Genomic DNA, 17,211 nt, shown 5'->3' with positions numbered 1-17,211 from the left:
TTAAATATTCCAGGATGTAGAGTGGAGATAGAAAGATGGAGATTGAGAATTCTGAGAGTTGTAAATTCCTAGATGAAGATTGAAAAATCCTACTTGTAAATTGAACATTCCAACATATAGATTGGAAAACTTCATGTTGGAGATTGAGAATTCCAAGATGGAGATAGAGGTTTCCAGTACGGAGAATGAAAATTACAAGTTGTACAATGGATGGGAAATTTCTAGATGGAGAGTGAATATTCTTAGATAAAGATTTAATATTCCTAGATTGAGATTGAAATTCCAGGAGATTTAATATCCCGAGATGTAAATTGGAAAATTTCAAGATGAAGATTGAAAATCCTTAGATAGAGACTGAAAGATGCTAAATGAAAATTGAATATCACAAGACGCATATTTAAAAATTCCAAGACAGAGTTTGAAAAAACTTGCAAAATGGAAATTGAATATTTTAAGAACTTGGGTACAAGATGTAGATTGAATATTTCAAGACGTAGATGTAGTTCGAAAAAACTTGCAAGATTAAAAATGAAAATTTCAAGATCGAGATTCCCCAAGATGGAGATTGAACATTCCTAGATGGAAGTTTTAGATTGTTGTCAATAGACTGGCGCACTTTGTAAAGGCAAAACTGTGTCCGCCCTAAACTCACAGGACTTCCCTGTAAATTTTCGTAAAATTTCTGAAGTTTGTCTCCGAGGCAACCTTGAGGCAAAAAGGTAAAAACAAACTGTCCATCATATATTATTAAAAGGCTTACAGAATTTCTGTGACAAGTTGCTTTTCCGTTGAAAGGTAGTGGTGAAAAATCCGTTTTCTTATCAGTCCTGATCGCAGTTGCACAACTTGCAAATTGTCCAGTAAGTGTTTAAAGGAAATTTAACTACCGAGTTTTCGTAATATCTGGGAGGAATAATTTGAAAGAATTTGATTTATTTTGGAAAATTTTACATCGAAAAGGCATGGATAGAGGGAAAATCGTTTATTAAATTTGCAAGGTCATGGGTTTTATTAATGGGATATAACGGCCTTTTAACACGTTGAAGCTTCCACTGTGTACGGTTGCCCTATCTTCGTTTGTTTACACTAGGCGCCCACCAAGTCAACTATTCAATGTCATGTACACGGGTTATGTAACCTTGTGTCGCATGAGTAGAGGGTGATGAGTCCGAGGGCCCCCTTATTGCCGGCTTCCTGCTCGTCCAAATTGTCTAGAAACCTATTAGTCATTGTTAAATTCTTTTTTATAAAGAATACACTCACAGACAATGAGAATTGAAAAATCATTCACGGTCGGACGCTGGGTACACAAGATCACAATCGGATTCACAGGTTAAATAGTGCCAACTTTCGCAATATAAATTTTCGACAATGCAAAATCAAGCGCTTTATTAATCCATGTGTGGCGTCATACTTTGGTGGAACAACAACTCATGACGCCATTGTAATGTCTTTGGTGGAACAACTACTCATGACGCCATCGTGACGTCACAGCAAGGTGAAAGAACTACTTATGATGCCATTGTGGCGTCACCTGCCAGGCTAACTCTAACATTACACCAGACATTATTTGGACCATTTTCGATACACTGAGTGGAACTGTCGAGTTGAGCCCCACCATCCAATATCTAACTCATCACAATCTACACTTCTGTGTCAAATTCGCAAACCTTACCACGTCACTAACCCTACAATCCAATTTCCTTTCCAATCCTTTTGGCTGACGTTATGTTATATTTAAAAGAAAGCTGATAAGCTGAATATTTCATGTGTTTATGATGAATTCATTTGTTATAAAGAAACACAGAAAATCTTTACAATATTAAAGTAGTCTTGGTGTATGTCGAGCATACCTCACGAGCCGAAGTCGGAAAGGAAATCTCAAAAACTTTATTCTTGTATTTTTTATATTTAAAAAGTACATTCAATTCGTAAGGCTAATGACTTGTTTGCGTACAGCAGTTCGTTTGAATTCGCTTTTCAATCCGGTGAATACGAGATTCTACGAAATTGAATCCGCCATTCGCATAAGGTTATCGATCGATAAACAACGGTAAGCAATTAATTGCAGGCGATCCTTTTTCCTAACAAAAGGGAAGATTGATAGTTTTGGATAGTGTTCGACCGAATAGGACAGGAACAAATTGTATTCCAGAAATAATCCCGGCCTATGGGATACAGGATTGTTTGCCAATCGGGCCTTTTTCGACAAATACTCAATGTCACACTTGCACACCGCGAACATCCTGTAAAATCAACCTTAAAAAGCTATAATTTTCTTTAACACTATTTACAGCTCGGTAAGATTTTGGAATATTGCGCCAGAAATGGTTAATAACATTGACACTACTGAAATTGAAGATTACACGATGAAGATTTAAGATTCCAAGGTGGATATTTTGAAGCACCCAACATGGAGATTGAAGATTACAAAGTGAAGATTGACTATTCCAAGGAAGAGATTGAAAATTCCAAGAATGAGATTGAAAATTCCAAGGTGGAAATTGACGATTCCAAGGTGGAGATTGAAGATTCCAAGGTAGAGATTGACTATTCCAAGAATGAGATTGAAAATTCCAAGGTGGATATTTTGAAGTACCCAAAATGGAGATTGAAGATTCTAAGGAAGAGATTGAAGATTCGAAGAATGATATTGAAAATTCCAAGGTGGAAATAGAAGATTCCAAGGTATAGATTGACGATTCCAACAATGAGATTGAAAATTCCAAGGTGGATATTTTGAAGCACCCAAAATGGAGATTGAAGATTCCAAACTGAACATTGAATATACCAAGGAAGAAATTGAAAATTCCAAGAATGAGATAGAAAATTCCAAGGTGAATATTTTGAAGCACCTAAAGTGGAGATTGAAGATTCCAAAGTGGAGATTGAAAATTCCAAGAATGAAATTGAAAATTCCAAGGTGGATATTTTGAAGTACCCAAAATGGAGATTGAATATGCCAAGGAAGAGATTGAAGATTCGAAGAATGAGATTGAAAATTCCAAGGTGGAAATTGAAGATTCCAAGGTAGAGATTGACTGTTCCAAGAATGAGATTGAAAATTCCAAGATGGAAATTGACGATTCCAAGGTGGAGATTGAAGATTCCAAGGTGGAGATTGAAGATTCTAAGATAGAGATTGACTATTCCAAGAATGAGATTGAAAATTCCAAGGTGGAGATTGAAGATTCCAAGGTGGAGATTGAAGATTCTAAGATAGAGTATTCCAAGAATGAGATTGAAAATTCCATGGTGGATATTTTGAAGCACCCAAAATGGAGATTGACGATTCCAAGGTGGAGATTGAAAATTCCAAGATGGAGACTAGACTGGCGCCAAAACAAATCACTCTGGCCAAATACACGGGATGAAACACTTCTCTAAACTCACGGGATTTCGTCATAATTTTCAATTTGCTCAAGACGGTGTTACTCTGAGTCAATGTTGGACTTGAAAGGATTAAAAACATTCTATAAAACAAATCTGATGGCATTTCATCACATAGTGGACTTGCAGGACAAACCCACCCGAAGGCGTAAATGTGTCGGAAACAACCGAATTACAGGTTCACAACATCACCATTACTTTGAAATGTGCGAATTTGAACAAAAGTCCCTAAACCGGAAGAATGTGCTTTAAAACAAACAATTCGATAATTTAAATAAATAATTAGTTTACAAGACCACGACAATTATCTTCTTTTGTTGGTAAATATTGAATAAATTATCTCCTTATGTTTCGTAATTTTGTGTGATACGGTATCGTCGCATATTTTAAAAATAGAACCGATCCAGGGCCGCTTCCATTCGGAAATGGTGTTTTTTCCCTCCTTTTCCGGCCTGGTCGATTTCTAAGGATTTTATTTTTTTTAAAATCGGAGTTATCCCCAGCTGTCAAATTCAAAATGTGGCAAACGCTTGGGGCATAATTTTGTGTAATCCATTTAAAGTACAATCATTCAGAGGGCCCTCCGAGCTGACCCATATGAGGACCGATTTTCTTCAAAAAGACACTATTCGAATGAAACTTTTCCCATGATGTTAAAAGTCGTTTAATTGACGTAAACAGGGGGACAGAATTAGACTGCTAATGGAGGAGTATTAGCTCGTATGTCAGTAATTAGTGGGGTTTTAAATTGGCGCCGAAAAAATCAGTGTTGCCAATAAACGGGCGAAAATATTGCACGGGCGACATTATGTCTGCTTTAAACTTACGGGATTTCCCGCTACGCTTAAGAAAAAAATGTTTCAAGTTTGTCTCTGAAGCAACATTGGACCAGAAAGGGTCAATAACGTTTTTTAAATAACGTTTATGCTATTTGAAGGCTTTTTGCATGAAGGGACAGCATTCCTGGACGTAGAAGGTGAAGAGTTGGAGATTGAAAATTCCATGATGTAGATATGAAATAAAATACAAAGACGGAATTTTTAAACTGGTGCCAAAATAATCAGTATTATCAATACACATGCAGGACTTCAGGGTCAAACCTGCTCCCCACCCTAAATTCACGGATTAAAATTCCTAAATTTGATGTTGCTCAGAGGCAAAATTGGTCCACAGAGGGTTAATAACGTGTTCTAAATAACGTTGACGATATCTGAAAACTTTTTGGCTTGATGGGGAGGGGGGTGCACAATTCCTAGGGAGATGATGAAGAGTTGGAGATTGAAAATTCATGATGGAGATAGAAAATTCCAAGATGGTTATGGAAATTCTCAGATGTTGATTTTATACTGCCGACCAAAACAATGGGTGTGGCCAATACACAAGCGGAAACTGACAGAATTTCCCGTTAATCTTTAATAAAAAAAATTTTATTTAATTTTTTTTCGAGCCAACATATAAATAAACATTTATGCTCAATGTTCACAGATGTTTATTTGAAATAAACATGGGACAGAAGTAGACTGTTAAAAGAAGAGTATTAGCCGTTATGTCAGTAATTAGTGATGTTTTAGACTGGCTCCAAAAAATTCACGGTTGCCAATATAAACCAAAAAACTTGCGTGATTTCCCGGTAATCTTTAACAAAATCGTGTTGCTCCGAGCCAATATTTTAGTTATTATATTTATTATTATTATTACATTATTTAAATAATAGTTTTTGACTATATTTTTACGTGTCAATAAATGGTTGTAGGCTATAACTGGTTGTGATTTTTAAACACTGTTAATGTAAATCCGTTTCCAATTTGAAAATAGTATAAAAGTTGATTGATTTTTTTCAATCTCTCATATCTCTAGGAGAAAATTAGCAATAAATTTTATATGAAATACGATCGAGTGTTGAATATCTATCTTCGTATCGTATCTTGAATTCTATCTTACTGATTTACTACGGCACAATAATTGACACCATGAGGGACATATTGGAAGATGAATAATCCATTTTTTTTTATCATACTGATGACGCTTAGCTTAGAGGAAAAATGTGCGAAATTCATATATAAAGAATTTTGCGTGTAAATATTACAATGCACTCGAGTGGATGATTATTCGTCCGTCATTCACACAGGTGGTACGAATTAATTGTGCTGTGACGTTTTCATGGGTCCGTTTATTCTCGCTCGTCTGTACTCTCTCAGATTGATCTTCCCAAAAATTTTTTCTGGATTAATGACAGGAGGGGAAACAGGGGTTTCGGCCCGTCTTAATTGTCGAGCTTCTCCTGGTTTAAAACGGGTCTCGTACTTGTAACAGACACGTGTCTGCCGGGCTGTAGTAACTCACCACCTCCGTTAAGGGAGGTTAAATTTGCGTTTTACATCCTGGGGGTGGATAAAGTTTATATTATTTATCAAAATATCAACTTTTAAGCTTCTAAAGCGAACTACATACGTTTCACAAGCTAATAAACAATATAATCTTATTTTGCTTAATCGAGGCATTAGAAATAATAATATATAAGCGAATGTTTATTTTATTTATTTTTTTGTAATTACCTTGGAATGCAATTTGGAGGTGTTCTGTCAACTTCCCAAGTTGAGAAGAGTTTCATTGGTACTGGCTTAACGCCGCTGTTGGGTGGCAATTTGCTCTTGTCAGACATATCGGAATTTATTTGCGATTTTGTCTTGATAACTTGGTTCGAAATGGGTTTTGTAGGGTGTTCGGCTTAGCCGGCTGAGAGTGAAAGGGTTGAAAAAAGGCTCAGAGGGAGCGAAAAAGGGTCGAGTAAATCTCGTCGACTATCATATCTGATGGTGTAACGACCCGTACGGGATGTTGACTAGGTCTGGCCAAAACGGTGCCGGAACGCCAACTGGAGGTCGGCTGGCCCCACCAACGCCTCGAGCCGGATAAAAGGCACGGCGCGCCCCCACCACGGAAGCCGCCCCTCCTCGGGCCCCGACACCCCCGGCGGGACCGCACGACCGCGCCACCCCCGTCGCACAACCCTTTTCCAATACAAGGATTCTCAACAGTTCAACTTATTAACGTTTAAGTAAAAAAAATACCAACCCTTCGACGACATCCTTTCAAGATAGAACTTAATTGATTAACTTCGAAATACCTGACCTACTACCACAGTCCACCCCTTGGGGTGAACATCATGGATTTTCAATATTCCACATCGTAGAACTTTTCACACACAACTAAAACATCTCACACATCTCCATTTCTCTCTTGTATTAACTATTTCATTATTCGCTTTTTCTAAACCTAACATTTTTTATTTGTGTGCCTATATGGGTTTTTCTCCGAAGCGAACACGAACGGTCTAGGAGATCTCTAAGCCGTTGTCATTTAAATCGTGTCAAAGCCTCAGTATATGAAAGTGTAAGTAACTATTCGGCAGTATTGTTTGCATGGAACGTTTTCGAGCTGGATGAGGTCACCCCCAGACAAAAGGGATGTTGAGAATAGTAAGGTTAATGACGTAGTCAGGAGTTTTGACAATTTCTCTGAGGACTTTTAATTGCATGGATCTTTCCCACCGATCATACACCGTATGTCCAAAATGATCGAAGTAATGTCTTGTTAGTATTAACTACGCAGATGACGCCCCAGTGGTATCTTGAGTAGTTGTTTCACAAGATTATAACGCCAAGATGGAACGGTGAGTAAACATTCCACTAGGATGTGATACCACAATATTGTCATGAATAGTTCACCAGGTTATGACGCCACAATGGCGTCATGAGTAGATATTTCACGAGCTATGACGTTATGAGTTGTTGCTTAACCAGGCTATAAAGCCCCAACAGTGTAAGGAGTATTTGTTTCATTAGGTTATGGCACAATAATAGCATCATGAGTATAAATGTCTCCAGGTTATGATGTTCGATGGTGTCATGTGTAGTTGTTTAACCACGTTATGACGCCACAGTGGCGCCATGAATAGTTGTTTCACCAGGTTATGATGCTCGATGGCGCCATGAGTAGTTGCTTCACCAGGTTATATGATGCGACAGTAGTCCAGGCTATAACACAACAATGGCGTCATGAGCAGTTGTTTCACTATGCTATGTCGCCACAATGGCATCATGAGTTGATAATATTTCACAAGCCTATGACGTCATGAGAAGTTGTTTAACCAGACTATAATGCTCAATAGTGTAAGGAGTATTTGTTTCAGTAGACTATGGACCCACAATGGCTTCATGAGTAGGTTTGACCGGTTATGATGATCGCTGCCGTCATGAGCAGTTGTTTCAACTCGTTAGGACGTCACAATAACGTCATAAGTAGTTGTTTCGCTAGGCTGTGTGACGTCGCGATGGCGTATTGACCAGTTTTCCACAGTCGTACGACGCCATAACGGCATCATGAGTACTTTTATCATCAGGCGTTTGTCGAGTATTCGGTATTCCGCAAAAATGGTTCTGGGCCGATAGGTGTCCTTATCGAATTTTCCTTGATCAATTTGTCTGACTCCTCATTGGGCATCTGCCTTCTATTCCGTGGTAGCTAAACATGGTTAAATATGCGTTGTCTGCAATGTCTGACAGGGCCTCGATGCAACCACTAACGGCTCTTGACTTCATTACTGATGAGGTAGTCACTAACCTCCTGATTATCCTGGTAANTTACAACATTATCCTACACGTCCATTTGACAAAGGTCTCTGTGTTGGAAGTATTTTTCCGTTTACTGTTTCAACAATAACCCGTATGATGGTATTCGAATATTACCGTCAATAAACTAACAGTTTTCATTTACTGCACCGTCAATAAATAGTTTAATTTAATTTAATTTAATTTAAAAAAGGAAAATAATTAAAGAAAAACAGTTTAAAAAATTAACACCACTATGAGCATGCTCGCTGAGCTTAGCTTCTGTTTACTTGCCACTTGACTATTAATACTCAACCTTAACCTTAAGCACCAATTAACCAGAATTAACCAAATAACTGACGAAGGAATCCTTGTGTCGTAGACTGTATTCCGAAAATAAGATCTAAACGAAATAATTCAATATTGCGTCAATTTTTATTTAGAAATTGGATCTTTTTCCCACTAAAAAACGATAAGTAATTTTTTGGATATGTTTGAAAACCCAATATGATATATTTTTTATTTCATATATCTTTTATTGAATGTTTATTATTTTTTATATTTTTTTTAAAGCACAGAACATTTTTTATGTTTGAAAGGGCTTTTCTTTCGGGTTGGCGGAGGGATTGTTCCACTGCATTCCGCCTCGTGGACTGTATTCAAGTGACCTCCATTTACTATCGGAAAATAAGCCTTCTCCTTGTAGTTATCCTGTAGGAATTTAGAATAATCTGGCTTTTTAGGTAAAACCGGTAGGTTGAGCTGTTCCTCGGATGTCTCACCTAAAAAATGAAGAAATATTCACTAATTGATGGAGACAAGAGTTAGGTTAGGTTTATTAACAGTCGAACCTCCATTTTTTCTTTGATTGTAAAGCTCTTCAGATCTGTCTATACAGCTTAACAGAGGAGCTTTATTATCAAGCCAGTATGTCTTTTTCACACCTGAAAAAAAATAAAACAAGTTCAGTATGTAATATAACATACTAAACGATGAATCATCGTTGTTCATTTCAGTCAAGCGTACAGTTATCCAACAATCTAATCTCTCCGCGATAAGTAGCTTGGTATTCTGAAGGTAGTACGTTGAAGGTCGATTGTGTTATCTGTATCTTCATCGGTTGGCTCAGGGCTTCCATTTGTGAAGCGATCTTCACCGTCCTGCCGAATAGGCAATAGCGAGGCATTTTCAAGCCGACTATTCCGGCTACGACCGGCCCCGTGTGAATTCCGATCCGCAGTCTCAAATGCAACCCTTACAAACACAACGGAAATTAAATTAGTGTTGATGACGGCGTGAAGGGACGAAGGAATACCTGCGCTTGGGTCTTTAAGCTGTTTAATGTGCTCCATCATATCCAGCGCCATGTCGCACACTCTAGAGACATGGTTTTTCTCTTCGTCTTTGGTCCCAGAAAAAACCATGTACGCATCACCGATTGTTTCTACCTAAACATAATAATATATAAATTGTAATTATTTGTCTATCTCTCCCATCTCCTATCTCCCTCTTCTCCCACTTATCTCCATTCTTCTATCTCTCCTTTTTTCTCTCTTCTATCTCTCTCATCACTCACCTATCTCCTATCACTCATTCTTCTCTCACATATCCCCTTCTCTCTCTTTCCTCTCCTATATCCTACTTTACCTTTTTCTCTCTCTTCTATCTCCTATTCAAATCACTCTCTTTTTCTCTACCTTATCCTCTCTCATCCCTCTCCTATCTCTTACTCTTCTCTCACTTATCTCCTATCTCTCCTTTTTTCCCTATCTTCTCTCCCCCATCTCTGACCTCATACTTCTATCTCCCATCTCTCTTTCTTCCTTCTCCTATTTCTCTTTCTTTCCACTCTTATCTTCTATCACACCTTCTTCACTTTTTGTAAATGTTGGTTCTACTCACAGATTTGTTGTTTACAAACAGAAGTGTCTATCTACTCACCCCAACTTAGTCATTTCTATCTCTCCTTATTTTCTGTCCTATCCCCATCTTCCTTATCCCTTTCCTCTCTCTCTTTTCTATCTTCCGTTTCTCTCTTATCTCCCTCTCTTATCTTCTGACTCTCCTTTTTCACTTATCTCCTACCTTTCCTTTTTCCTCTCCTATCTCCCATCTCTCTCTTCTACCATCTAACTCTCCTTCTTCCTTCTCCTATCTCCCATCTCTTCGAGCTCATATCTCCGCTTCATCCCACTCCTATCACCTATCCCTCCTCCTTTCCTCATCTATATCCAATCTCGTTCATATAGCTCCTATTTCTCTTTTCCCTTTCATCTCTCTTTCCTATTCCCCATCCTTTCCTATCTCCTATCGCTCTCTTACCACGCTCTTAACTCCCACCTCTTTCTCTCTCTCTCTCTCTCTCTCTCTCTCTCTCTCTCTCTCATATCCCGAATTTCTCGGTTCTGTCATCCGCTTCTCTTTTCTATCTCATTCTTCTCTCTGCTATCTTACTCATATTTTCCATCTCTAACCTATCTCTATTTTTCGATTTACTCTCTCTTATTTCCCTCTACTATCTTTCCTTGTTCTCCCTCCTAATTTCCTTCTTCTCTCTCGTTCTCTTATGTCACCTTTTGTTTCTCTTATCTCATTTCCCTCTTTTTTCTCTCCGATCGCCCCTTCTTCCCTCCCTTATCGCCTATCGCTCCCTCTTCTCTCAATTATCCCCTACCTTCTTCCCTGTCCTATCTCTTATCTCTCCTTCTTTTCTGTCCTATCTGTCATCTCACTCTTCCCTCTCCTATCGCCCTCTCTTATCTCCTATCACACACTCTTCTCTCACTTATCCCCTATCTCTCTCGTCTATCTCCAATTTCACTTCTCTCTTTTATATCTCTTTCCTATTTCCTTCTTTCTCTCTCTTCTCTGACCTACCTCCTACCTCTCTCTTTGTCGCTCCTATGTCACATCTATCACGTAACCCTTATATTTGTTTTAAATCTCCCATTTCTTACTTCCATCTATTTCTTCTCTCTCATATTTTCCATCTCCCTCCTACCTCTATTTACTGTCTCTTCTCCCCTGCTATTTTTCCATTTTCTCTCTCTTCTGTCTCATATCTCTCTCCCTTCTGTGTCTCTCTTCTCTTTTATCTTTCCCTCTTCTCGTCTCCCTTTTCTATCTCTTCGTCTTCTCCCTCCTCCATCACTCTGTCTTTCGGTATGTCTCTCTTTCTTTCTCTCTCTCTCTCTCTCTCTCTCTCTCTCTCTCTCTCTCTCTCTCTCTCTCTCTCTCTCTCTCTCTCTCTCTCTCTCTCTCTCTCTCTCTCTATCTATCTATCTATCTATCTATCTATCTCTACTTCTCCCTCTCTCTCAGTTTATGAGGAAGGGGGAGTGAATACCTACTTTCTGGACGTCGTGTTTTTCAGTCAAGCTGTCGAATATTGAATACATGGAATTCAACATCGAAACGACTTCCATCGGTAAAAGCCGTGAACAAATCTCCGTAAATCTGACAACGTCTGAAAAGAGGATGGATACGCTTTCGAATTTCTAAAAGAAAAATAATGCCTGTATGAAACTAAAGTAAAGTGATTAAATATAATGACAAACAATAAAGACCTGACATGTATCAATGGGTGATTCTCCGGCTCTGAGCCTTTCTGCAACACCTTCAGGTATCATTTGATACAAGAGACTGTTAGTTCTTTCCATCTCAACGTCTAATTTGTTTATCGATTCTTCGATCCTTTTCGTCTTCTTTTCCTCCTGCTCAAGAGCTAATTTCAACTCGACGGATTGTTGGGTACCGGCAATCATAAGGTCCCTTTTAAAAAGAACAATAAATTCGCGCGAAAAAAATGCATTTAAAGTAAATAGCACACCTGCTAAAGTCATGCATTGATAAGTCGTTGATGTAAAGGCCCATGCCAATAATATAATCTAGATTTTGCATGACAGGCGTACCCAAATAAACCATCATTTCCCATTTTTCGACAAAAATCATTTGACCTAAGATAAATATCATATTTTTATAAATATATGTTTATTTAGTAATGGTTTTTAAATACCTTTTAACATTAGAGTGTGCTTGCTGGGCTCAGTTATCGTCTGTTTACTAGAGTGCAATGGCCATTTATTTTCAATGGAACGGTTATTGACCACAGGTGAGACAGTAACCAATTCAAATATGTTATTAGCTCTTGACAGTATCTGAAATTTAAAATTTATAATTGCAATACATTTATTGGAAATAAATCCCAAACGAAAATGTCGGAACATCGGATTTTTGTATTTTACGAGAACGCGTGGTTTACTTAGTTGGTCTATTGCACTCTATTGCTCTTCGTTGAACTTTTTGACAGATACAAAAGCTGTATCTCTGGCTTCAGGCCATGACCTTTCCGATCCAAGGAGTAGGACACTCTGCCTTCTTAATCTATGGCTTGACTCTCTGCCTTCTTGACCTATGATTTGATTCTCTGCCTTCTTTATTTATGATTTGATTCTCTGCCTTCCTGGCTATGCTTTAACGTTCTGCCTTCTTCATCTATAATTTGACTATCTCCCTCCCTGGGCTATGCCTTAACTCTCTGCCTTCTTAATTTGCGGTTTCACTCTCTGCCTTCTTAATCTATGATTTGATTCTCTCCCTTCTTGACCTATGATTTGATTCTCTGCCTCCCTGGGCTATGCTTTAACTCTCTACCTTCTTGATTCTACAGTTTCACTCTCTGCTTTCTGAATCTATGATTTGACTCTCTGCCTTCTTGATCTACGGTTTCACTCTCTGCTTTCTTTATCTATGATTTGACTCCCTGCCTTCTTGATGTATGGTTTGACTTTCTTGCTAAAAAAATATGATACTCATGGCTAACAAAAATTAAAAACTTAATAAAAGCTAAATAATATCGAGTTGCGATATTTTTGTCAGGGAGGTTGATATTTTCATATTAAATCTAACATAATAGAAAGGTGTAATTTTATGGTATGTACTTTTGAAAAGACTGGCTGAATTATAGGTCTCACGATGTCGAATGTGCTGGTCAGTGTTTTTCCAATTACATTCGGCAACAGTTCCAGTAAAGAATTTCCAGCGTAAATTATTTTCATATCGTTGCTGAAAAATTGAAAAATTACAACATTTTACTGATGTAAGTCTAAAATTGATAATTTTTTTTAAGCCACGTTTACCTGAATGCAACACTAAACGGGAAAATCTCAAAAAAGATCAATGAACTGACTGATATATGCCTTTCGTGGACTTTGGCGGGGTGTGATGATTTGATGAATTCTTCGTTGTTAAAACTCAACAGCAACGCTACTTGCAATACGTCAAACACTATTTCTTCCTTTTTGATATCAATATGAACGTCCTAAAAACAATTTAAATGCAGGCAAATAGGAAAGGTCATTAAATAACAATATTCACAGTTAGCTATAAAACAATAGACAATTACTCACTTTGTTGTAATATTGTTTTCCGACTTCTTTAATAATGCCTATAGTGTAATGGACAAACTGCTTACGTTTACTTCTGTAATGCAATATTAATCCGTGTTTTGTTTCATTTTCACATATGAACGACGGTGCTCTAATCCTTGGATAAGAGAACTTCATATATTCATGAAGATTATCTAAACCTGGATTTTTAAAAAAGTACATATTGCTACAAATGTAAACATAAAGTATCGCAGAAAATTAAAAACATATATATTTCTTTTTTTCATTTAGAGTCGAAGGGATTTTTCTTTATAACGTTCACTGCGAATGAGTAGTTGCTTCACCAGGTTATGACGCCTCAATGGTGTCATGAGTGGGTTGTTCCACCAGGTTATGACGCCTCAATGTCATGAGTGGGTTGTTCCACCAGTTTATAACGCCTTAATGGTGTCATGAGTGGGTTGTTCCACCAGGTTATGACACCATATAGCGACATGAGTGAGTTACTCCACTAGGTTATGACGCCTCAATGGTGTCATGAGTGGGTTGTTCCACCAGGTTATGACGCCTCAATGATGTCATGAGTGGGTTGTTCCTCCAGTCTATGACGCCTGAATGGTGTCATGAGTGGGTTGTTCCACCAGGTTATGACACCATATGGCGACATGAGTGAGTTATTCCACTAGGTTATGACGCCCAAATGTTTTTTTCATAATTTAGAGATGTCAATTATGTTAAATTATATAATTATAAAAGGTATAAATATTTTTTATTTAATATACCAATATATTGTATGTATCTGTGGGCATATGCTTGTTAATAAATAAATAAATTACACAAATACTTTCTTTCCGCAGTCCGATCCTCAATATAGTGGAGGTAATTATGTCATATCTAGATGATTTGTGATGACTGTCTTCATAAAGATGGAACGGTTTGAGAAGGAAATGAAAAGGAATTGGTATACCAAAGTTATGCAAGAGTTGCATGATTTATATCTGGATGAGGGGCGAAGGTTACATAGTTTAGTAGGAGGAGAGTTGGGATCGCAGAAAAAACCGGTTAAAGTAAAAATAAATAACTATTGGCTATAAACTAAAAAAACTTTACCATTTAAAAAATCTCTGAAATCCCTCCCTAAAACAGACAGTACTTGATCGTATCCATACTTGTTAAGAAATTTGACAAGGTTTTTCCCAGCTTTTTCTGAAATTTCGTTTTCTGAGATTTGTAGTATCTGGAATTTAAAAAAAAAGAAGGAAATTAGATATGTATATAAGATAGAAGATACCTAGATAGTAAGTTTCATCAATTCTTCTGCATCGGCACTTTCCGATTAAATCAACAACTGGGTATTAGACAAAGCAAAAAGTTGTGAAATATTATGGTGAAGTCTGTTAAGTGATGAACCTGTAGCTTCATCTTCGATCCTCAGCCTATTCTAGCTGGTTTTTTCTGTCAAACACGGTTCAGCATTTCACCATCATCACTGGTCTTAGCACTCAATGATAAATGAAGCGAGAAAAGGCAAAGCACTGAAGAGATTTCAATATGCTATTATAAAAGTGGGCATCATCAAATAAAATGCAACATGCAAAGGTGTCATAGAGGAAGGTGAAAAAAGCTTTCATGTTTGTACGAAAATGGTGAAACTTACAAGAGAATGCTACGGAAGTGGGATCACAGATAAACTAATTTTTTTGTTAATGCTATGTCAAAATACTACAAACGTGTCTTTCTTTCCAATGAGCCTTAGGAGACGACAATTTTTTTAAAGTCAATTACATAATTTTTAGAAAAATTGGTATACCTTTATTTCAAGATTATTATATACTCCCTAACCTTACATAACCTAACCTGCACATAACCTTGTCCATTCCTAACCCGCCTAACCCTAACACGTCGGCAGCCTTAACCCTTATTATCCTATCCTAACCCGTCCCTAATCCAAACCCTACCTGACCTGACATGTCCCTAACCTGAACCCTACCTAATTTAATTCGTCACCAACTTTACCTAAAGTAAACCAAAAAAATGTAAAAAAACCCAATCTGATTTGTTTTAAACTCCTTATTAAATACGAATTTCCATTGCAATAAAAAATAGATTTTTGTGGATTATGGTAATTTCCGTTCTCAGGTGTCCAATGTTCCACTTACAAAATTCATAACTCTTCTTGACTTTATCCATTTTCGATGTTAGTGCAATCATTTGAAAGCTGAATATCTCTTTTAGTAATACGGTTCTATGCCCCTATGAAGTATCTGATTGAGGTATCTTTTTAAAGTTATAGCAGTTTCAGCGTTTTTAGAAAAAATCTTGGTATAGCAGGTAAAAATTAGAGAAATCCATATTTCCAATGCTTGTGATAATGTCGAATTTGGATGAAATCGAGAGAAGTTACGAATTTTTGAAATCAAGCACTGGACATCTGAGTGAGAAAAAAATCGTCCAATTGAGTGAAACCAGGCAAATAAGTATTATTTTTTTGTTAGCCATAAAAATTCGTATTTAAGAGTTCTAAAGGATGCTTAAAACGAATCCACTTGTTGTCTAAAAAAACATTTTTATTGTTCTTTATTGACAGCGTCTTTTCGTTTTTGAAGAGTTTTAGGTTGTTTCAACCTTATTTTTCTCACTTGCAATGACATAAAATTTAAACCTTGTTGGCATAGGTAAAAAAAAGAGAAATCCAATTTTCCAACGATTGTAATAACATTGAATTTGGATGAAATCGAGAGAAGTTATGAATTTTTGAAATCAAGCATTGAACATCCGAGTGAGAAAAAAGTCGTCCAATTGAGTGGAATCAGCCCAATAAGTATTATTTTTTATTTGCCATAGAAATTCGTATTTAATGGTTCTATAGGATGCTTCAAACTATCCGATTTTTTTCATAAATTAATTTATTTGGCCTACTTTACTGATAGCGTTTTTTTTGTAACTTTTTATGTATATAATATAATGCGCTTCTCTTTATTTCTTTCCGTATATTTCTTATCCTAGATAAAAAACAGATCGATTGGTATATCCTGAAAACCCTTGAACTACGAATAAACCGGAGACATTAAAACTTGTACTTTTTAAGAATTTTACAAGTTCAGCTTAGATAAATTGATTTAAATTTTAAGTTTTCCCGTTGTTTTTACAACAAATTATAACAAAGTGTTTTTACCTTTGAAGCGAAACTCAAGATACGTTCTGCATAATTATCCGGGTAGACTTGGTAAAGTGAAAAAGACGTCTCTTCGATGTTGCTCTCTTTTCTTATGGCATCCCAGCTCATTTTGCCGTAGCACTCTAATAAAAACTCTTGGAAATTTCTCAAAATAAGTCCGTACATTTTTTCCCGTTAAAATGAAAACTTTTAATATGGGTTGAAGGCAGGTGAGACCATCTCTGCTGGACGTCGGCAAAGAAATACACCAGCGCCACCCACTTCCTTCTGAAAATTATGAAATGGCGATTGCGCTTGAACCGCTGTGCCTTCCCGAGACCCCAACTCGACCGCCGTTGGGGATCCTTAAACATATCATTTTACAGCATTTTTTATGTTGATTGCAATAAAAACATAGTAAAAAATATCGAAGTTTATCAATACACAAAAAATTTCTAACAACCAAATATTTTTCACGTAAACTAGGTCATAAACATTTCTTTCGTGAAACTAATATGAAATGTCGTTTTAGCACCTCTAGTGACACCTAAATATAAATTCTTGTGGAAAAATTTGTCGATTTTTTGACCCCTTCGTTTTTCCGATTTTTAAGTATCTGATTGAAACAGCTATAATTCAAAAAAGGCTAAAAGGATTTTAACATCAA

General features: G+C 37.0%; 1 protein-coding gene across 1 annotated transcript; it reads right to left on the bottom strand.

The window, feature by feature from the left end:
* Positions 1-7,788: 7,788 nt before the first annotated feature.
* On the bottom strand, positions 7,789-16,894 carry LOC106667142 (soluble guanylate cyclase 88E). The gene is made up of 14 exons (XM_014394868.2): positions 16,563-16,894; positions 14,498-14,624; positions 13,409-13,587; positions 13,139-13,320; positions 12,941-13,064; positions 12,016-12,157; positions 11,830-11,956; positions 11,567-11,771; positions 11,351-11,497; positions 9,316-9,448; positions 9,027-9,254; positions 8,852-8,944; positions 8,577-8,782; positions 7,789-7,914 (listed from the first exon to the last, which is right to left on the bottom strand). Exons 1-14 carry the CDS (start codon positions 16,728-16,730, stop codon positions 7,789-7,791), a joined length of 2,187 nt encoding a protein of 728 aa, XP_014250354.1. The 5' UTR covers positions 16,731-16,894.
* Between the last annotated feature and the right edge of the window lie 317 nt (positions 16,895-17,211).

This window comes from Cimex lectularius, unplaced genomic scaffold, assembly GCF_000648675.2.
Source record: "Cimex lectularius strain Harlan isolate CLEC.00 unplaced genomic scaffold, Clec_2.1 scaffold118, whole genome shotgun sequence".
Lineage (NCBI taxonomy): Eukaryota > Metazoa > Arthropoda > Insecta > Hemiptera > Cimicidae > Cimex > Cimex lectularius.
Note: the sequence above shows the minus strand (reverse complement) of the source record. Positions and strands in the feature narration are given on the sequence as shown.

Coding starts and splice junctions, on each gene's coding strand:
- LOC106667142 (XM_014394868.2), bottom strand. CDS start 16,730: ATGTACGGACTTATTTTGAGAAATTTCCAAGAGTTTTTATTAGAGTGC. Junction 13,065..13,138: donor CCGTTTAGTGTTGCATTCAG/GTAAACGTGGCT, acceptor TCAATTTTTCAG/CAACGATATGAAAATAATTT. Junction 8,783..8,851: donor CAATCAAAGAAAAAATGGAG/GTTCGACTGTTA, acceptor TTCATTTTTTAG/GTGAGACATCCGAGGAACAG.